General features: G+C 39.1%; 1 protein-coding gene across 2 annotated transcripts in view; it reads left to right on the forward strand.

Annotated features, from left to right (window-relative positions):
- Positions 1 to 23,099, forward strand: part of SHISA9 (shisa family member 9) — a 185,867-nt gene extending 162,768 nt beyond the window's left edge. For both annotated transcript variants that reach the window (XM_054842910.1, XM_054842909.1), the window contains 2 exons: positions 686 to 841; positions 20,522 to 23,099. In XM_054842910.1, the coding sequence (XP_054698885.1) occupies positions 686 to 841; positions 20,522 to 20,892 (527 nt within the window). In that variant the 3' untranslated portion in view covers positions 20,893 to 23,099. The remainder of the gene's footprint in view (positions 1 to 685; positions 842 to 20,521) is intronic.
- The last annotated feature ends 864 nt before the right edge of the window (positions 23,100 to 23,963 follow it).

The raw sequence follows: 23,963 nt of genomic DNA on the forward strand, positions 1-23,963 counted from the left end.
GTGCTGGTATAAAACTGTACATAAGCAGTAATGAGCTCCTGCTTTTAGGTATGTCTGCTACAGAAAATATTATCTTGGTATGATCTCGTGGTACCTACTGTCAGGGAAAAGGAGAAAACCTAAGGACAAATTGTGAGCTTTGAAGAAATTACCTAATGAGAGTCATGAGCCAAAATTGCACATTCTGCACTGTGGGGCACGTCCACAGAACACAACATAATGCTGTGCAAATAACTGAGCTGGTTCTGGTATTAAAAGCAGTGCAACTGCATATATGCAGCAGCCTGCCTGAGCCAATGTAAATTAGCCTGGCTATTTAACTGCACAGAGTGATTCTACTTCCTTGTGTTCAAGCTACCTTGGAATAAACTTCAAGTTTTGATTTGTATCCTAATGCTGCAGCAAATTCAGTGTTCAATTGTTTTGAAAACCTATTTTTTAGCTCAAAGTTCTTGTTTATACAAAAGTTAGCATGCATTGCTACAATCATTCATCAGCCTTTAATCATGCCATTAACTGTTTGAAGTACAGATTTGCTGTACTCAAACTCCCACTTTGTAGTAAATAGTGTTTTGCTGCATTAAATCTCATGACATATCCTGTCTAATCTGTACTGGGTAATGATGTTAAAACCTTAAGACTGATTTACTTTTTTCTTAATGCTTGTCAATTTTCTTTAATATAGATCCACCACAGATGAATAATGTCATGCCAACATCTCCCCTCCTTCCTCAGATGGCACATCAACATTCATATCCCAGCCTGGGACAGATCACAAACCCATATGAGCAACAGCCCCCAGGCAAAGAGCTTAACAAGTACGCCTCTCTAAAGGCAGTCGGTAAGTAAGCAACACGATGCACGACTTTAGATCAGTACGTTGCATTTGCTGTTGTCAGCTGACATTCTGCTTCAAAGTTAAACACAAAGTCTTGCTCATCTGGACTGCTTGATTACAGAATTTCATATGGAGTATCGTGTTAGTTGGAAATGTATTAAAAATTAACAGGGGGACTACAAATAATGATAAATAGTGCTAAGCAAGTTTCATCTATGTTGTATGCATCGTGTTCAGCCCTAGTTCTTTATGCCCTGAATATGCCTACCTATGCATTTTGGTATTTTCCATACCTATCTGCACAAGTGAGACAGAAAAACATGAGACATATATTGCAAATTTAAAGTATATAATTTAGACACCTGTTAAATACTTCTAAAAAGAGAAGATTCTTGTATGCTTCTGAAGTAAGAGCTTTCACATGTTGTGCAGGATGTGCATTACTAGGTCACTGGAGGAATATTCTGAAGCCTTATGATTTCAAACAATTAATGCATCAAAAAGCTCTTAATAAAGATCCCGGTGGTGGCTATTTTCTGTGACCGATTAATGTCATACACTATTATTTTAGGCAAATGGGGGAACATCTTCAAAGAAACAGTTGGGGGAGGGAAAAGAACCATAGTGGGTAAAGATTTCAACATAATTTTCATATTGGAAGCATAAGTTGATAACACTTTTCAGGGGCTATAAATACCCACTGCACACCATGTGAAGGCAGAAAACCTTTCTCACCTTGCATCTCAGGCCCCTTCAAGACAACAATAAATTAAGAAGGGGGGGGGGGGGTGTGTATATTCATAAACAGCTTGTCGCCAACCCTTGCTCAGCTTACACATATGGATGTTAACATCATTTGCCCATGAACTTAGAGCAGTATCACACTGCCTATTTCCAGATAGAGCTATTGAGCTCTGAAAACCAGCAGAACAGCTGAGAACATTCTGATTTAAGCATCTAGTATTCATCACACCAGAAAAAAATTTCATCATAAACTGACCTCCCTTTATCCGAACTTCAGGATAGCAGACCTCTAACAAAATGTATACCAAAGTCCCATCTCAAATAGTTTCACTTTGCTTTAGCCTGCTGGTTTTTTGGTTCTTACAAGTGGCATTTTTAAATCTGTTCATAAAAGACAAGGGTTAACAGCTTTCTGCTGAATTTTGAATACAGACAGAGTAGCTTTACAATTCCTTCTGCAAAAGGTGATACTGTGTAATGACATGGTGATTATCACCGATTTATGCACTGATATCAGGCTTCTTTTTCAGATGCCAATTTAGGTCAAGCCAATCATCAAAGCTAAAAGGTACTTAAGCATAATAAAATGAGAGATGAAACACTCAAAAGAAACTTCTCTCATCTGCCCAAGGGCCACTGAATGTACTTGGTTTTTAAAATTGTTAAATTAGAACTTAGATAGTTCTTGGGTATCTGAGTATAAGCTTTTAAAGCAGCTAGATTATAACCATACAGTTATATCAACCTTGAAAGATTGTGCACTTCAGCTCCAGAAGTTGTATAATGCCTCTCAGAATCTTAAACTAAATCAAACATAACTTTCAGGGACATTTTTTTCCAGGAGCATTGCACTATCTTCCCGTGCTTTCCCCCTTATCCTTCCTATCCCCTCTTTCTTTTTTTTGTTTTAGATCTACTGGTCTCAGACCACATTAGCCAAGTTTTAGATTCAGGTGAATTTTCACAAGAAAAGTACAACAGTGCTGCACTGTTACCCAAACTTCTCAGCAGAAAACAATAGAGATTTTGAAACTGTTATATATTCACACCTTCTGTCTGGATGTATGGAGCAAGAGCTAAATAAACAAGCTCAGTTTTTAACCACTTTCACACTCTCAAGGCCATGATTCCTCCCAAGAGGTACCTCCTGAGTACATCCCAAGATCACACAGAGGTTTTTCCATGATGTCAGCCAGGCCTGGGTTTGTGACCATGTTGACATCAAGCTAGGCAGACCGCACATTGCAGAGCTCATACTGGCTTTAGGAGAGCTCCGACAGGAAATAACAACTGGCCTACATCAGGCCGACCAACATAAATTCAACCTGACAGCATCTTTTGAACAAATAGACGTAGACAAGTTCACCCTGACCTGGTATTCATGTCACAGGGCAACGGCATTTTTCATATGCTAACATTCAGAGTTGCATTACTGATCCCCATAGCAGGTTAATGAATGTGTGTAGTCCACTTCCCTTTGCATTCATTGATAGTGGCTTGAGGGTGGATTCATTTGCCACAACAGAAATTTAATAAGGGATGTGTTCTATATTTCTCCATGTGTTTGAGGCAGATCATATTCATTTAAGTGCCTCCTACGCTGCATGATCCCATTGTTCCGTTGTAGTCCACTGTGCTTAATTCTTCTCTTTAACGGGGGGCGGGGGTGGAGGAAGAAGCATTCCTATTGCTTTGTAGCAACTGTAGCTATAGCACGTTAATATCACTCATCATAATGTGGCCATAAGTGGTAAGAAGTTTAGATAACTGAAAAAGTAATGCTTTACCAGAGGCAGTATTAAATTAATTTCCACACAGCTGCTTTATTCTGAACTACAGATGTCCTGAAGATTTGGCTGTCTAATTTTAGATGTGAGCAACTCATCCCTCAGTGACTGGCTGCTGTGAAAATTCAGTTCATGGAAAAGTAGCGAGTCACAGTAATCCCTGTTCTGGATCATGCTTGGGACCTGCATTAAATTCAGTACCTACGACTCAAGCGCTTGTGAAAACAAGAAACAGCAGTGCCATTGCTATTACTTTGCATTGTGTTACTGAATGAGAATGACCAATACCTTGGTAGTGAGGCCAAGCTGATCCCTAGGAAGCTATTTTATAGCTACACTCTGGACTCCAAATCATATAGCTTAGCAGAGTGCAATTTGAAGTTGGACTGTTTGTGCATGTATGCAATGGAACAAGTTCATTGCAGAGTGTCTGATTCAGCACAACAGGGGAGAAGAGAGCCGAAAAGGCCAATGTGGATGTATTTTATTTAAAAAGTAAAATATTTTCATGTGAACCAGTTCAAACTGCACAGCCAAACCCTTACACGCTCAATGGAAGAGGATATTTTCCTCATTTCTTGTTAGGAATGTCTTTGTTCATTGCAGCCTCCATAATTCCTTAAGTGCTGACCAGTGGCTACTGACCAAATTCACCTTTCCTCTTACTGTCTGCTGGTGTTAGATCTCTGAATAATGTGAGGACATTCTGTGCCTGTTTTATATTCTCAGATGAGTGCTTGGAGTACAACAAGGTAACAGTGAGTTGAGACTTACTGTTTACCTCACTGCACCAGAATTTTACTCTCCTTCTACCTTAACACATATGCCACCAGGGAATAATCAGCAGAAGGTAGAGGACTCCTTGGAAACGAGACGGAGCAACACACACTCCTGAAAGAATAGACAAGCAATCCATCTCCTTGCTTCTCTAGCCTATCCGACTGATAGGTGCACACTGTTCATCCATTACTTGTCCATTTTTGAGCCAGAGAGACTTTTTTCAACAGTGTCAAATTTATTCCACTAAGGAATGTCAGAGACTGTATCTGAGGGAAACGGGTTAAGAAGCTCTAAGACCTGTCCCACCAAAAGTGGTCACTGAATGTTGTATGGCAGTAAAACACCCAGTGTTTAGATATTTCAGTTTTTTGGTCACCTGAGATGACGTGATCCAGGTTTCCTTCAGTGCTTTTGCAGTATTTGATTATTTATGTAACAAGTGCAGAAAGAGGTTTTTCTGCATAAATTATTCTTATTTCCAGTTCATCAACCATGTTTTTACTCCGTGCTTAAATGGTTATTGCTCACTTAAGCAATCCTGACATGCCTACAGCTACAAGTGGATGGAGGTCTTGTATCTGAACACCTTCATGAAATTCAAGTCCCAAGACATACAAAGGTAGCTCATCACAATTTTTATACACATCATTTAGACACTCATTCAGAAAGCATGAACACTACTTTAAATTCCACTCTGCTAAGCTGTAGAGTTGGAGTCCATCCTGTTGCTTAATAAGAGTTTCCTGCAGCTCAAATTGGCCTCACTATCCTGAGTTATTAGTTATATTTATTCAGTCACATTGTTCTGCAAGCCTGGCTCAGTAACAGTTAATTTTCTTTCCTGAGTTTCAGGGAGTGCAAAGTGACTAACTTTCTTTAGAGCTTCTTGCAAAAATTAAAAAACACCCCAAACCCAACTTTCTAAAGCCCTGCAGGACTGGGAGAAAGATCACTCAGCTGCTGGAGACGTGCACAGACATACATGTAAAAACTGAGAATACAAATATTTCGACAGTTTAACATGATTTTAGATTTCTTTCATAAACTTACTTCTTCCCCTCTCACAAACACACACAAACGTTTGAGGAACTGACTATGACTTAAGAAGACATAACTCAGCCAGTTTAAATTTTTGCCCCCCTCCCCCCCAAAGAAAACGACGGACAGAATTCCTCCCTGAAACTCAGACCCAGAAAGCCTTCAGTGATGCTGGGAGCTGTAGTCTCCTGTGGGATGAAATCAGATCTAATTGATTGGATATAGTGAAGCTAGAAGGACGATATAATTGGCAGAAGACTCACCATCACACCTCTGAGTCTACAGCTCCCAGCATTTCTTGAAGCTTCACAGTGCTTTGATCCCAAAGGAAACATTAGACAGTGCTCCAGCTCTGCTTGCAGCTGCAAACTTCAAAGTCAGATTCTGCAAATATGACACTCAAAGAATTAACATCTCCTGTTTAGGTCACTCTTACTATGCAGAAAATATTGTGGCTGCAAATGCGCCAATGGATAAGGCAACATCTCCCTCAAAAAGGTGAAGGATGTGAGGAAGCTGTCTGGTTTGTTTGTTCTTTACATCTACACACATGGAGGCATCCAAAGGGGAAGATCACCATAATGTTAACTCTAAGGTGTTATCTTTGAACCATCCTCCTGTCTGATGTGAAATTTGGTGGTGCCTTCTCTTAAGCTTCAGATCTTCAATTTCCATAGAAATGACTGTAAGTCTATGCTGATACAAGATCTGTCTTACAAGAATAGAAGTGACTTCACAACTGCCCCCCTAAGAATCTGATACCTATCTCACTAGAAGATGAGGTTCTGTTCCATTCCCTTTAGTTCACTGTGCGCTGGGTTGGAAAGAAATACTGTAATTGGTAAAATAGAAACATACAACAGGGAAAAAGGCCTGCCCACACATTCACGGGGGTTGATACAGTCAACTGTTAGAAAAAGTAGAACTACAGAATTATTGGACACAATATGTTTGTGTTACTTCACTTTCCTTTACCAACCACCCTGTTACACTGACAGGTAAATAGTCATGTTTCTTTGGATGGCTTAAAAAGGAATTGTGCTTTCATTTCAGAGAGTAAAGAAATTTCAAAATTTAAAAAAATCTGGGACATGGGAATAGCTCTCTGGTTTTAATACCACAAAAACAGACAGGGAAGTACAGATTCATGCATCACTTGTCATATCCAGAGGGTGATTCAGTTAATGATTTCATATATCTAGAGGTATTTTCAGTGTCATGGATAATGCTAGACTAGGCAATCTGTCTGATTCAACACTGGAACTATGGATCTGTCTCAAGGAAGTATGACATAAAAGCTTGGTATCTTTTTACTATTGTTATTTACTTAGCCCAGCATGGCTGGAGAATTTGAAGCTTTTGAGTGTTCATTTGTTAAGGAAGTCTTTCATACTTTAATCCTTGCTCCTCCTTCAGGCACAGGAGAAAAGCCAAGAAGCACTCAGTAGCAAGCCTCACTTTACCAACCCCTGCCTGCACTGTTCCCTCAGCCTTCCCATTTCCCAACCAGATGAAATGCCAGTGTCACTTGTTCCACCTTTGTCTTCTTCTGAGACCTCCCAAACTTCACATCCTGCCCAGTGTGTGCAGACTTTCAAGACCTTTTCTTGCTTCCACTAAATAATTTAATTGTTTTCTCTGTTATTTATCAAATTGGCTTCTGACACCCTCAGGCACTCTGTTATAGGAAAATAAAAAGTGCCTGGGGAGTCTTGAATAAAATATTTTCCTATTTTATCATCCAGTACACTCATTTCTTCTTCCAGTGAGGTAGCTGTATTTTAATTATAAATATGTTGTTTGTGCAAAGCCTCAATATCTTGAGCAAGATCAGTTGCATCGTGGACATTCTTTTACAGCCTTTTAAAGAAATATCTACGGGGTGGTATTTTTTCTGAGGCTGGGGAATTCTGCCATAAGTAATCAGACATCCAAGCAGCCACTGTCCATGCCATCCTTTAGCAAATAAATGGAGCTGTGAAAAGGCAGCTCTTCGGGATCACACTGGTCTTAGCAGAAGCGACATCTAGGCTGCTGGGAGGAAATTGCAAATAGTCCTTCTTTTACAAGACGCACTTTTAACAGCAAAATAAGATGCTCTTAAACATTTCCATCTACGTTGCCTCATTTTTAAGACTTTAGCAACAGATAGAACTTGTGCAAGAAAGGAAATCTGACCTTCGGGTCCATTCAGGTTAGGTTTATCTCAGGATTTTTAGTTTTCTGGATTGGATTCACGCCTAGTGAATTTGTTTTGCCTGAATTTGGTCCACTACCTGGTTTTATGGTGGATGAAGAATATTTATAAGGACCTATTAAATTCTTAATCTATTTTTCATGCCAAAATAGCAAATTTAAGTCTGTGCATCCTTAATTCCTGTTCTTGAAATCGATACTCTTTCCACCCATGTTCCCTACAGTGGATGCCCTACAATGCAGAAACGGCCTTTTTTTCTTGTTACCAGCATGTATTTTAAAACAGTGAAAATGAAACCGTCACCAATAAAGTCATAAAAGCTCAGATTATAAATGCCACTCCACAATCCATCAGTTATACATCACAGAGAACTCAAACCCTTCCACTAACAATTAGGATGGTTCTCTGGAAACAAGTTGAATTTAAAAATCCTTATTATGTGATGATGAATCAAAATGAAGCAAAAAGTAATTTTCTCCTTTTTATAACACACAATGGGCAGATCTAAAATAACAGAAACATGAGTCCAGTTAACCACTAGAGAATGCTAGTCTTTCAGGTTTTTTTACTGTCTTTTGCTTGTCTTTCGTCTTTGAAGACTGCAGTCTTCAGCAGCAACAAGCTTACAGTAACCAGCTTCATTTCCATCTATTGAGATGAGTGATGGCCACAGGAAGAAAACTAGTAAATCTCAATCAAACATGGGTTATTCAAACCCATTTCTATGAAACATTAATGAATTATGCACAAGATTTTTTAAACATTAAGTGATGTGAAGACGTGAGCGAGTGAAAATTTATGCTTAGGCAATACTACTAAATAAAAGTAAACTAATAAAAAACAAAGCTCAGCTCACGCAAAGTCTAACAATGTTAGGCATTTTCACTTGCAACCCTTCTTAAGCATCCTTCTCCGTAACTGTTTTATTTTGCACTGTAAACATATATCTACATATAAACATATTTCTTATTCTGCAACACAAACTTTTTTATTCATTATTTAAGAGTAGAGGTTGAGCATAAAGATATGAAAACAACTGTGAATACTTGCGGATAAATAGCAACACTGTGGGATCCCAGCTAAAGTCTAGATTTAATCTAAAAAAGTGTGACTTTTACAGTTCCAACCATGGAGCCTACATGTCAGTTGCACTGGTTGTTCTGAACATACTCCACTCATTTTTTTCCTCCTGGACTATTAGCCATGCAGGTCATTTCCAGCAATATTTTTGCAATAAGTTTCATACAGGTGCTCAACGTGATATCCTGCAAATGGTTCTCAGAGATGCCAAATGATCATAGCTTAGAACTTTACTGGTGATCCGAATCCCCCCACAGAAGTTTTTTCAAATAGCCAACAGAGATTTTGAGAATCTGTCTTGAGTTCATCACCATTTTTAAACACCTGCAGTGCATAGAAAGTGTTCTAAACTCAGCACAGGGAAGTGAAGTTCTATAAGATTTTCAAAGTGTCGACTTCGGATGAATTCTGTGGAAAAAGTCTTGAAGAGAATTTTCTTGAATTAAATTAGAAGTTTCTCTAACTAGAAGCTTTCACAGACCATTTTTATTTATTGAGTAGTCTTTCATGCTGACAATATTCAAATATAAATCAGGTTATAATGACTGATCCAGGATTTTTTCTTTTTAAAACTCAAAAGGTGAAAATGAAGAATAGTTTTTTAAGGAAGGGCTTTGATTTACATTTTCCCAAGAACTGACCAAAGAGTACAAGAATAATGGAATGAAGCCAGAGAGTACAATTTTGAAATCCCACTACAATCAATATGCTTATTCAGTAATAAATTTAGGAATTCTAGGTTTGGGAAGCAAACTCAGTGACAAACAGACTTCAATCTCTATACTCATGCTTTATTTCCCATAGTTCTACTGATTCACATTGGAGGTATTTTTGTATGAAAGTATTATTTCTTCAAGTACATCAGAATGTGCCTCCATCCGGACAACAGAGCTTTAAACTATTTCATTCAAGTCTGTTGCATTTACAGTGTCTGTGACATGAACATGCATTCAGGTTTGGCTTGGTAATTTTAAGTTGTTATGAAGATTGCTTTGTTGCGAGTCAAGTTTACTCAAGTAAACAAATAATATTCTTTTTTTTTGTTCTAACCAAATTCAAAACCTCAAAAGCTTTAATACTCTTCAGCTTTGTACACGGATATACGTCAACAGCAGTAGCATGATGTTCTTCAGAATACCAATGGAGACTAGTAAGACAACTGATAGGAATGAATCCCTTATTAACAATATAATATAAATAGCAGCAGTTATCTGTCTGCTATTTTGGTTCTGCAAAGGATGTTCTAAAGACAGTAAATGTGTTTAAGAGAGAAGTTACACCGATAAAAGCCACAGAGATCATTGCTTTAGTCCTACACATTCATACTATAATAACAAAGGGCTTGAGGTGTGGAGGGAGGAAGAGCAACAACATGATTTGTAATGCACACTGTTCATTTTTCCAAAAGTCCTTCCCCTGACAGCTTATTTGAAGAAGGATAAGAGGAAAAAAGAAGCTGAAAAAATATAAATCTGATATGTAGTAGCTATGATACTACAGCATGAAAAAAATCACCAAGAAAATATCAGTCTGTCCCATCCTAATGATAATATTAAGTACAAGAGGCAACTTTTATAGCGGAAAAGTTCGCAAGCTTTCTAGTCTATGGAAGGCGCTCCTGCGAAAAGTTCACCTTCCCGTGCAAGGGCCCTGCCACAGTGGGGGAGGAAGATCTGCAGCTCAGCACTGTTACTTCTCATTTTCGCAAGTGATGGTTATGACTGCAATTCCTGGAAAAAAAGGTAGAGGTGGGAGCTGAACACTCGGATATGGCAGAAGTGTTGTGTGTGTGCGTGCACTATTAAATATTCATTGAAGTGAGCTTCATTACTGATTCTTCCTTGACTGTCTGTCAGTCATGAATGCTTTTGCTTTGTGTGAAGGCTATGCAGAGGGTTCTGTTCGGAGCAGGCCTTAGTTCTGCTTTGCCTTTGAGTTTGCCCAATCTGCATGAAAACATTATGAAACTGAATTTTTTTATGACAGTGCAAGTTTGCCAATTGCCAGGGAACACTATTTCTTTTCAGTTTGACACACACCTCTAGTTTGGAAACCTCTGACAATTATGCACAAGACTTTAATAATACAAATGCCATGCAGTCTAATAGGAGGGAGAAAGGAAGAGAAGGAAAGAAGAAAAAACCAGGACTGAATGTGTGCAAGTACAGCTATGGAATTACTTCCTTTTTTTTTTTTTTTTCTCTTGCTTAATAACTCTGTCTCAAACAGGATTCCTTCTGGCAAAAAGAATAGAAAAAGATAACTTTCTAACAGAAACAACTTACACCACAGCTAATTTTGGAAAAATAAATTTACTTCAATCTGGACTGATTGCTAAAAATTCTTTAAAATTATAGCAGTTAAGAAACAGATCAAATAAAAATAACTCCTGCAAAAAATAGTTATTACATCACTAAGACTTTTTTTCATTTAACCAATACAATTCAAAAAGCCTTTAGGTCTCACCCCGTATTCAGAAATAACGGTGTAAATCTAGTATGACGCCAATTGAAAGGCAGAAAAATACAAGTTTATTTCAGCACTAAACCACGTCTTAATTATGTATTCAGAGACCTGAACTGGGTCTTCTGTGTCCTCATGCAACTTTCTACATCATCACAACTAGGAGTATTTGTAGCTGATTTGTAGCTGATTCAGACATATGTTTAAGAGTTATAATCTGCAGTATACTAAAAGAAACAAAAACATCTATTAAAAACTATTAAAACCAAAAATGAAATTCAGCGCACAGAAGAATGCCAACAGCGATGTGTGAAAAAAATGAAATTAGGCTCATGCTAAGAACAGTTATTACAAATAAACGTGGTCAGGAATATAGCAGCTTTTTCAGTCAACATTAAGATAAATTGACACCCTGAGGAAAAACAAACACGCATTTTTAGATGCTGAATCACATTGCAGAACACTGTGAACTTTTTTCCGACATGACCCACACACTACTCGGTGTGCAGCCTGTCAGGACAGCCCCCCTGGTTTGCAGTCCTCTCCCAGGAGCAAGGCACGTTGCTGTGTGCGGACTGCCTGAACTGTCCGACCGCAGTAGTAGGGCCTGTTATTGCACAGGACTGCACAGCTTTTCTGCAAACGCGCAATGAAGCACTGCTCCTGGAATAGTTAGGAAGCCCTGCCCTTAAACAAACTGAAGGTTCTCACCGACCAAAAAGGTTACAAACAAATTCATGTTATTATGGATGTGCAAAAGCATTGCTGCAAACTTTTGACACGATCAGATTTGTCCTAACTGATTTGCTTGAGAAGCATTAAAAACTACCCAGTGAAAAAGCAAGCAAGATTACTGAAGGAGGAAGTGGAAGAAGGTTTTTAAGCAAATCTCCTAAGTGTTAACCTCTTTGGCTTCAGACAGCATTTTTAGAAAGCAAGCCAAACCCTCATATCCTATAATCAGTTTATGCTGCAGTCATGCTTTATTCAGAAGTTAAGCATGACAGCATGACTCCTTAGATAGTTTCTATCTCAAAAGGCAAGTTTTCTTGCCGTATATAAGGTTTCCAGTTAAAACTCAAACTGATAAATATGCCTAAATGACATAATACGAAATAAGTATTTCACAGTAGAACTTTTCATATTTATTTGCCATTGTAGATGCAATGAAAGGACATGAGCTTAGAGGCCTTTAGGGGAAAAAAATAATGCAAAAAATGATTTGCAGTTACAGGTCAGCCACTGGCTGCACTTTCAAAGAAATGTCAGAGATTTGAATACATAATTCTTTTAGACTTTTTTTACAATTTCATCCATTGGTTCAAGAATAGAACTGGCAATCTTATTTCCTTCTCAAGTTTATCATTCATTGCACGATACTAAACCAGCAATTTAATGTCTTGATGCTTGAATTTAGAATGCTAAATCACTTAAGGATATAACAAAGTAGTGTGATCTTTGTCGATCTGCACGCAACAGATTTCAGGTCTCCTGAAAACGTTAACAATTTTAATCTTAATTTAACATGATGTAGCCACCATTTGTTTCCAGGTTGACAGAATCTATTGGTTCCAGTAAATCAGAAAAGCTCTGGTTTTCCTACACTGGTTAGATAAAAGTATTCTGCAGGCCATTGGTCTCTACGTTAGGTACAGCGTGTGTGTGTCTGGAGTATTTTGACCAAAACCAAATCACTATATCACTGCAGCACTTTGCAAAATTGAATCATAAATTTAATACTATGTAAATCAATGCAGGCAAGTATACAAAGCCCAACAGGAAAAGCTGGCTTACATGTCCAAAGAGAAACCTGCCTGAACTTACACAGTAAATAAATGTTTGTAAAAGGAAAAAGAAAAAATAGACTTTGCAGTGCTGTGCTTTTCTGGCACGTTTGTCAGAAGAGGGGTGCTTCTACTCACAGACACGTGGCTGCTCTTGGGTTCCAGGGATTGTAACCTGGCACATGAGGTACCACACATGACGTCTGGTGCCTGAGGAGTTAATCAAATTCTGTCTCAGCGTTCCCAGCCAAGCAGCAGCCTTCGCTGCCTGTAGTGGATAAAGAGAACATTGCTGAGACTGGAGGCTCTACTTACCAAGTCTAATTACATTCCTATTCTAAACCATTCCTAATGCATTTCAAAACCCAGAAATATTCTGGCCTCTTCAGCCTTTCAGAAACTGTCATGAAAGTAATCAATATAAGAGAAGAAATGTTTGGGCCTACATATTTATGTTTCATCATGTCTCATATCATGAAAGTAGAATTTTATTTCACTGGGAAAACAAAATGCAGTCTTGTGTCTGGAGGTGGACAGGCTCCTTTCAAACAATGTTTGTAGAAGAAAAGGTTGATATGATATGTCGTTTCATGCTTGGTCTCTCTCCAGATCACTATAAGAAATAAGTAAATAGATAAAGTGGTAAAGGGGGCCAGGAGAGGAATAACACAGAGCCACAAAAAGCAGGTTCTACCAAAATTATGTAAGTAATTTATGGGTGGTTCTATGCATTATGTATTTTTCTTTACCTCTATCAGTAATAGGGAATAAAAATCATGAGAAAGAACCCACAGGCATAAAATATTATCCTTTTCAAAATGCCTTAAATAAAAGTAAACTGGTGTTATAACTTTTGGGGGAAGGAGGCAAATATTTAGGACAGAAATCAATGCATTGCAGCCCACAGACTGAATTCTGCATTCTCAGAGCTCAATACAAGAGTGGAGAAGGAGGGATGCAAAAATGATTTTAAATGGCCTTCACCCTTTCTTAGAATTTAGGATGGTTTAAAATTGCCCTACCTTATACACTGCCACTCCAGTGCCCATGAGATGAGAACAGCTAGTGACCAGCCATGAAGTAGCTACATTCCTTTCTCTTGGCCACATACAGATCTATCATATCATCCTACCCGCTGCTGGCATTATAGGAACAGAATCGTTTCTACCCGCAGCATCTAGCTGTATTCTGTTTTCCAATAGACTTCATGTTACGCAAATTCTTCCATGCTCCGTGATGCCCGGTGAACTCCTTCATTCAAAAAATGGGTCATTAGTTATTTGTTTTACTGGATGTAACACACTTTTCAGTGAATGTATTGGATTCAATTCATACTTGGGGACAGCTAATTGAACTCAGTCCATGTTATTTTTTTTCCCCTCACCCACAAAAAAACTTGTGCTACTGTAGAAATGATACTTCTCTGATTTTCAGATGAACTCCTGCAAAAACTCTCACAAAGAGTTGGCTTATAGCTTGGAAGCCTTGGAACATACTGTCTTAGATGCCAGCTCAGAAAAGCAAATGAATAAGCAATCACACATTCAGATACGATCTACAACAGGACCACCAAAGGCAGCATCCTAGTATTTCCCTCGGCAAAATTCTCATGTTGTCTTTGAGCCAGGATTCATTACCCTTTTGCCTTTCTTTTGAGTTTTCACTTTCATTACTTAGAGAGAGAAATGTAAGGATCCCATAGCTTCAGGTAACTACACTAACATCTCAGCAAAGTCATGGCTGTAAAAGCAAAGCCTTGTTATCAGCTGTTAAATATTACATAGGGACAGCTTTACTGTTGCACAGAAAACATCTACAAATAGGCAGTTAGTGTATTTTAGCTGTTATCTGGTGTGTCATTGTAGTCATTTCATTGCTCTCCTGTCCCCCAGCACTTTCCATTCGCTTGCTTTCTGTATCTCTAGCCCTAAATTTGAAATAGTCTCTTTGTGGCTGAAGTTCTATGTTTCACAAAGTAGTTCTTAAAATATGTTCAGATAACAAACAATTCTGTGAAACACCTACTGAGAAACAGGGTTCCCTATATATTTTTGTATCTTCTGACTGTGACTGCAAGCTCTCACTGGAGCTGCTTTTTTTTTAGTATGTCTTTAGAGCTCTTATAAGGGCTTGCTCCTTTGTGGATTCTCCTCTCTCACTTTAGAGGTTTCTTCCCACTCCTAGGTGCCTACTTTCACAAAAGCTGTAGGACATAATTATCTTTCAGGATTCTACACTTCTGTAGCTGTAAGAAGTGGTCCAAGAATTCAGAGCCATTTTATGGACCCACAAAGATAACAGGATTGCCAATGAAGAAAAGAGTAAAAACATAGTGCTTCAGAATTACTAAAGACCTCCTTATTTAGCTGTACTTTCTACACAGAAATGTTTGTAACTGCAGTATTTTACAAGAAAAAAGAAAGCATTACACAATGCTAATGCATGTCCACACGACTCTATATGCCAAAAGTGGTTACACAGCCACCTTGAAGACTGCTTAACTTAGGGAGCAGAACAATATTACACAGCTTTAGGGCCACCCCTCAGCACAGATAACATACACTCAAGTAAGTGCACTGAGAAATCCTGGCCCTGTTACAGCCACAAGGATTTTTGTCACTGGTTTTCAAGAAAACACATTTCCATCCAAGGTATTTAGCCTGTAAGTGACTCACTGGTTTACACGCTTTTGTTATACAACTGTGGATTATGAAGAAATATGTGCAAGTACCAAGTTTGGTCACGGCCAACCATCAATCAGTGAAAGAACAAAGCTTGTCTCTGTTAGTGACAGATTTAGGCAGAATGGTAGAGCTTGAATCAAAACATCCAAAAAACCCCATCAAAAGCCCATTCCTTTCTGGCCACCTCATCTAAATGAGCCTAAACTCACAGAAATTCTCCTAGGTATTCCCATGACCTTGCTATCCCAAGCAGCTTGGTAGCCATCTCCTGTCAAAATAAAAATTCAAGGAATAAGGCAAGGGTCCAAATCTGAGACATTTGACACTGATACTGGCAAACTCAAGATAAAAATAAAACAGACAGTTGTGGTCACTTTCTTTAAGGAATCATTGGATCCAGATAAGAGTCGGGAGTGGAGCGATCCACCTTTTAGATGATAGGCTCATGGCTGTACAACTGCTCCGAGTGGGATCTAAATCTGTGTTCCCTACCCAGCAAGGTGCATCCCAGCTTCTGCTAGGATGGTCCCCACCCACATTCACATCCTGATGAACTTGTGCTGCGGAGCAGAAGAAAATTCAAGATTTATTATTTATTAGAAAGACAAAGGAAGAAAAAGCATCTCTTTAGCTCAATAGTTAAGGCACTCAGCTGGGAGGGAGGACTGCTGCTTTTGATCCTTACACTGTTTCTATATTTTTTCAGTTATTAATTTCATGCACAGCAGGAACAAAAGCCCAAGTTCTCCCCTCTCCCAGGCACACGCTTTAGGTTGGAAAAAATTAACATTTCAACATTTTTTCCAGATGAACAGCTACAACAGTAACTACATTTGTGGGTGCATTACCTTAAAGGAGTAAAAACCTTACAAAAATATTGAAACTGAGAACATTTGTATAACTAGCTGCCAAGACTGGAGGGAGGGAACACAAGGAATAACACTCAGAATTAAGGCCCTTGTTTAACTATTGTTCATTTGGCAATTTGGTAACTCTAATTCTTTACTCCTTTTGCAAACATGACAGTGCTATCTTTAAATCCTATTTTACTGATGTATTTACAGAAGGCAACGCAAAAGGCACTCCTTATAGCATCTTTCATCCGAAAACTCAGTATACTCTACAAACAGCAATTATTCTTCATAACACTTAACTACCTCCTCCAGTGTTTTAACAGCTCATTTTACAGCTGATGAAACCAAGGCAGAGGAAAGTTGAGTGACCTAAGGTCACATAATAAATCCATACTGTAACTCCAAAATGTCTCTTTGCATGTTTAAAGTCCACAAAATATTTATAGGGGATGGTTAATAAGAAAAATTAACTTCCTGAGATTCACAGTTGATTTTCAGAGTAGTTGGCATCAGGATACTATAAATACGCTTTTCTTGATAAAATATTTGTTACAAAACCATGCTCAATATTACTCTTCTAAATTTTTCTACTTTGAAAATCAGAAGTAAAAAACCCTGTTTCTGCACCATACTAGCATCAGGTCACTCACACTGGGGCACAGCACACTGGTATTATAAAACCTATAATCCAGTCAGTATGCAAGAATGAGGACTGCTTCAAGACTTGCCAAAAGCCCTTTTGAACAGCTAAACAATTTGGTTTTACCAATGCTTTTTTTTGCTACATATTTGCTACAAAGGTATTTTCCCCCACCCAGTTCTGGTACACGCGCCTATGTGTAAGCCAGCACGTGCATGCTGAAAGAAGAGTGTTTAAAGAGGTTAAAACATTAGATAAAGAGGCTGGCTTTCACTGTTAGCATTTAACTCCAAGGCACACATAAGAAATTCTCAGGCAAAACCCTTCAAGCCGTTATTTCATCAGGACAAACACAAAGAGCAGCTCTCCCACACTGTCACTGCCCCACAAAACGTATGCCGTCAGCCATTCATCGTATGTTGTCAGCTTTCTGCTTGACTTTGCTGACGAGGATTTACAGGTCAAAGGCTGGTTTGTTCTCTTCAAGCTCAGTTTCCAAACAAGGTTTGAGAAGTCCCTCGAAAGGGACTATGTACCAAATTAGTTAAAGCAACTTTAATGTCACCATATTTACAGAATTAATCATTTCACTTTCTGTATGATCTTCCATAAGAAACAAATAAAGACATGAAAATCTTACATATAACATGGCCTGAAGAAGAATTCTTCCCCGTGAGGGTGCTGAGGCCCTGGCACAGGGTGCCCAGAGAAGCTGTGGCTGCCCCTGGCTCCCTGGCAGTGTTCAAGGCCAGGCTGGATGGGGCTTTGGGCAACCTGGGCTGGTGGAGGGTGTCCCTGCCCATGGCAGGGGTGGCACTGGGTGGGCTGGGAGGTCCCTGCCCACCCAAATCAGGCTGGGGTTCTGTGATTCTATGATAAACAAGAGCAAAATGTCACAGATGTGTCACAGGCACAGTCCTTGTGAGGCTGATTTCCTCCTGGCTTAGTTTTTACAGCAGGGATGTTGTTTATATGCAACAGTAATACAATTTGCTCTTCCGTGAGGACATAATCTTGATGTGTTTGGAGATCTGAGTTACGTGCCTAACGTCTGACAAAATTCAGAGACTCAGGACCATTGCTGGCAGTGGGAAATAATGCGAGTGAGAAAAAATAAAAATAAATTAAGGAAGTAGCTTGAGCTTGCTGTGGCATTTTTCACTTAGCCATACAAAAGAGAAAAATGGCACGAAAAGTCAGGCAATGCAAGTATCTGCAATTTTTGGTCCTTTACATAACTGCAACACCACTGTTACTTATCTAAACAGAAGTCATTATTTACCTTGTAACTGATCATCAAAGATCTTGGTCATGTAAGACAAATTGCTGCAGCTTAACTAAGATCAAATTAAAAGTACAAACTTACAATTTTACTCTATCCTTATATGAGATTAGCTTAGGTTTTAATTTTTTATGCAAATTAAACCAATTTAAATGTGAAATAGGCAGACAAATGTATCTATATTAGGAGCTGGACATAACTAACTATGCTGAATTTAAATTATATAAGCTAGTGTGACTTTTCATATATAGACAAGGTCTAAGTCGTAACATAGAGAAACTCACTCCCCTAACGGGCTGACATGCAGTGCTTTTGATGTAAAAATTTATACAGATAAATACTTGTGTGGATATTCACAATACCTTTTCTGCAACTGTTTTTCTCAATTAATGGTAACAGATTAATGAGAAATTAGCAATACAGACTGCATTTCCCTCCTGTTTTTATTCAACTTGTATATAATACTGTTTTGTGGCATTCAGTGAATATTAACAAATTAAAAGACAATCACACAGAATCACAGATTGGTAGGGGTTGGAAGGGACCTCTGGAGATCATCCAGTCCAACCCCCCCCGCTAGAGCAGGATCACCCAGAGCAGGTTGCACAGGATTGCGTCCAGGCGGGTTTTGAATATCTCCAGAGAAGGAGCCACATTTAGAACGGGAAATAGCTCTTCCAAGGAGAAATAGGTAGAACTTCTTGGTTATTCAGATTACAGATCTCTAAATGAAACAGCTCACCCCAAAATCAAAGCAGAACATAGCAGGTTCTCTTGCTAACTCATTACAGGTCTATCAGCAATTGCAACTGCATATCCTGTACTGAAATTAGCATAGGCCATTATCTACATTCTGTGATTTGTTTAAAACAGAAAACACCTCTATGCTATAGAGAAGCATTCACTCATCGATGAAAAAAGAGATGGGTAAAACATGCAAAGCCTAATTTTACAGCACAGATGAGCAATTTCAGTTCATCGAAGGGGAAACACCTCTTTAATGACAAAATTAAGGATTTAAGAGCAAAGTCCATTCACACAGTCATTATACAAAAAATGCTGTGAGATGATAAACTGCAACTGCTTTTGGTAATATTCCTCCCTGTTGAGGGGCCAGGACAAGGGGGATGCAGAACTGAGGCCTGATCTTGAAGATTAATGTGATGCTCGTGGGAATTTCACCGCTTTGCATAAAGATCCAGTTCAGAACTAGAGAGAAGGAGAAAATTCAGAGTGCAACAAAAGCCTCCTAGCAATGCTGGGGAGAGAGAAAAAGAGGGAAATAAACAAAAACAGTGCAGGGAATTAAAAACCTCCTCATCATGAAGGCAAGATGAGCTGAGCTGTACAGACAGCTACATGTACAAGACTTCTGCAGAGAAGCCCTACATGGCATAGCTTCAAGGAAAATGGATGGACCTAGCCAGGGCACAGCAAAAGTCAAATCCAGGCTGACACAATCATAGCACAGCACTGATGATTAACACACCACATTGTTAGTTGATATACATATTTGGCACTATCTTAAATCAAAATCTAGATTTTTGAATGGGGTAGATAAACCCTCTTTACACAAAAGGCAAGGTCTTAAAAAATAAAATTCAGTTAAGCCCCCCTTAAACCCCTGATACTCAGTCTCAAAATTTAAATGAGTTGCCAGACTGCTGCAGAATGCCTTTAGCTTCCTGAGCATGGTTTTAAGCAAGGCCGAATAAATGCCAGCAATAACAACAATCAAACTTGAGCAAAAGCATGCACTGGAAGACACTTGCCCAGGAAATCGCAGAGGGCAAAAACCTAATTTGAGAACTGCGATGCAGTACTTGTTGGCAGGGTTACTGCTGTATTTCTTAGTGGCACTGACCCCAGAAAATGATGTCAGAACCTGGAATTTAGGATTTTCGTTGTCTGTAAAATCACAGGGTAAATACTAACCCTCAGCAACCCCACATATTTTCAGCCCCCTAGATCCCCAATATTTCCAATAAAGTCTGTGTACTTCTGAACACTTCCTAAACTTCCTGTGCTATGTGAGATGAGCAGCAGTAAGATTCATAGGACCTGTCCCCATAACGTAGATATCAGCACAACCAGAGTGATTTGGGGCAGGGACAGGCTTTTGTTAAAGGGCAACAGGTTTTTGTCCGCATATATGAAAAGCCAAGCATAATTGCATCCAAAATATACTACAGAGAGAAAATAAGGGGTGGGAGGTGACGACATGGTTTTCTCCTACTGACGTACCTTTAACTGTATCTGGTCCACTCTGCATGACCTGCTGTAAACTCTGTAACATCTTTCTTGTGTCCAACTGATTTTTCTGTCCCCTCCCCCTTTTAAATCCAAATAGCTGACAAAGTCAACGATGACTTCTACACCAAACGCCGACACCTTGCAGAACTGGCTGCCAAGGGGAGCCTGCCACTCCATCCAGTGCGCCTAGATGAAGACAGAGCTTACACGATCGACAGTGGCCTAACCAGACAGAATGGGCAAAAATCCAAAATTGCGAAGATCCACACACACCCATTAGGTTACAATTCTCACTACAAGACCTGGGATCCCAATGACCAGTCTCTTAGACGGCAAGCGTACACAAACAAGGGGAAGCACGGCATGGGAGACCCAACGTTGAGCGACCCACTGACAACCCGGAGCCAGCATTATTTGGGCCCACAGCCATACTTCATAACTAACAGCAAGACAGAAGTAACTGTTTGAGTTTGTTTTCCTTTTTTTTAAACAAAATCCTTTAAAAACCACACGCAAATACACACACAACACAAACACTCAACTGAAAGGCAAAAAATAAATCTAAAAATACAAAACAAAACTTTAAAAAAAGCAAACGGAAGGAAGGAAGGAAGGAAGGAAGGAAGGAAGGAAGGAAGGAAGGAAGGAACTTCCACCTGGACACTCTTGGTATCCAGCCAACTGCAGGCCGAAGAGTGGGTTAACACCATTCAGCAATACACACTGAAGGTTGAATTATAAACTCCATTTGTACTTCACAATGGAACACAAACCCTTGTGACTAAATTTTTTTACTTGAAACTAAAATCCATGATAAGTAGCACAATCTAGAGAAACTTTATGTCTGCTTAAACATTTACACTATGTTCCTGCCTTGAGACAGAGGAAGAAAGAGAGAACAATATACTGTAATATATTATTTCAGAGAGGAATTTTGTATAAAACCTATTAATAATCACTAGACCTGTGAAAAGCCAAGAGCAAACATCTTGGTACAACCCCTAACATCTATTATTGTACTTTCACACCATCCTATAGAAAGCGCAAAAAATATATATACAATAAGGTACAAAGACTCTTTCACAAGGAATTTATGAAGACTGTTATGATTAAAAGCATATGGGACCTTACTGGCTGGTAGAGAATTCTGCAGGATGATAACAAACAACAGAAGATTTTATTTCAGTTTACTTTGTTTGATTTGAAATTTTTGGGAACCTCCAAAATAAGAAGAGACATATTATATTATACAGAAAGCTGCTGGGGGAATAAGGGCATCAGAATATTCCCTCTCAGTCCTCCTGTTTTCGGGCAGATGGCAACAATTCTCACTTTGCAGACTGTCAAGACTTTTTCTTCACCTAAATGTTTTGCCTATCTTCAACTGCTTCAGACTGAAATTAAGCGTGGGTGGTGCCTTTACTGTATTACTATTGTTCAATGACAGTCTTGTTTCTCAAAGTGACCCCTCTGTTCCTTTAAACTATTTCCTCATGTTTTGCTAAGGATGACAAGGGTTCTGCCCTGCTCAGCCTCCTCTGTTTGTCCCGAAGGGAAACTGGACTACATCTCCATGCCGTGGTTACACAGTCAAGACTATTTGGTTAGCCCCTCCATTTTCCCAATTTAAACTTTTTCCCTCTAGTCTCTCATTTTGTATTTGCTTTTAGCCATGGTAGTTCTTTGTGGTTCAACTAAATGTTATATGGTATATTGTCTCTATTGTTTGGCCTTCTATAGTGGCGTTCCCTCTTGGTGGACTATTTGGTGGAAGAGGCTAATGAACTAGCCTCAAACGTCAAAGAGATCTGGGTTTAAACTAAACAAACAATTGGACTCGTGGTCTTGACTGTGGTTCTGCTGAGCTGGATGCCTTGTTTGTATGAGTAAAACCACTCTTGAATTGGGCACCGGTAGCAGACTTGCAGTCCTGGGTCTGTAAAGGCTTCGGCACATCCACAAAGAGATAAACAGAGTTGGGATGGGATGGCGGTGCTGCAACAGCCTGATGGCAGGCAATGCACTCAGTCTTTCACTTAAATTCTTGCCCTTCCCCCAAAGCAAGTCATTTGGCTAAATCCTAACTAGCTATCTTACTACGGTTGCGCTCTCACCAGCTGTCAGTTCTTCTGGAGATTAGTTTTGGAAGAGTATGTAGGGAGGAGTGACAACTGTTATGTTGTAAGAAGAATTGGAGGTGGCATTTCTTACTGTATTCAACTGACTGGCAGTGTTTCTTCTTAGTCAAGGATGCAAGGGCTAAGAATTTGAAATGTGGTTAAATGGAGAGACCATTTTTTTAGCTATATCGAGATTGATTTGCATCCTGACAGCACCGGCATCTCTCCATAAGCGTGCTGCTAAATTGTATGATCATATGTTTTAAGACTATCAGAAGTGGACAAAGCCCACGGGACAAATACTTCGCACACAACCCAGATTCTCCATTATCTTACTTTTATTCCTTTAATCCTTATTGCCTTCACAACTGGCTGACTTAATTTGACCCTTTATGGAATGTTGCTGTTAATCCATATGCTTTAGAAACACATTACAGTTGCACTCTAATTCACACAAGGTTTCGTGTAACTTGAGCATATTTCATGTGGAAATATTTTAGTAACTGTATGTTCTGTAAGTAAACCTGTGTTAATACTTGTTAACTACAGAGTTTATGATACCAATAATACTTCCTACAATAAAATGTTTGTTTGTTTTTTAAGAATGTTTATTTGTAAACATATGTATTCACTATATTAATATGAATTTCTTACCTGGCAATAAAACTGATTCTATGTGAATCCAACTTGTTGGCCCATTCCTAAACTTGTATCATTGGGCCAATTTTTGAGTCTTAACTGAGCTTCTGGAGACTCTCACTGCAGCCAGTGGGGTTTGTCTCAGCACAAATGATGATTTGACCCTGCCATTTGCAGGCTTGTGAACAAGAGGTTCTTTGGAAAGCAGCTGCATGTTGTGTGCATCACGTATGTGCAATGCCTGTTTAAGACAATGTAACATAACACGCACAAAGCATGCAAGCCTTGCAAAGCTCCATGTGCGCTGTAAGCCTCCAAGCACCACACACAGCTTGTGTCACTTGACCAGTTAATTCCAGTTTTCAGGAGAGAAAAGGTAAGCATGCACAGGGCCAGATCTTGCTCCTCATGAATGCAGGGGAGTTCCACAGTAAGCCTCAGCCACATCCCAGGACTGGAACTACCCAGTAAGCACAGATGAAACACTGGTGTATATTGCTTCAAAATTTTTATATATTCATTAGAGAAAAACCTGTATATCGCATCTGTGTACCAAGTCTGCTGGAACAGAAAGTCCTTTACAGGCTTTTAGTACTGCTAATGGATCATAAACCTGACAATGAACAGGACCCCGGAAAAGGAGAGTGTTTGGGTAGCTGCTTCTCTTTGCTTTGCTGCAACGGTATTGGGTGAATTTCAGAAAAAGAAATGAAGAATCAGGCTACCTAGCTTCAGAATCAACTTAGTGCATGACTTGGTGCAAACTTGTTAGACAATTTA

Source organism: Grus americana, chromosome 15 (assembly GCF_028858705.1).
Source record: "Grus americana isolate bGruAme1 chromosome 15, bGruAme1.mat, whole genome shotgun sequence".
Lineage (NCBI taxonomy): Eukaryota > Metazoa > Chordata > Aves > Gruiformes > Gruidae > Grus > Grus americana.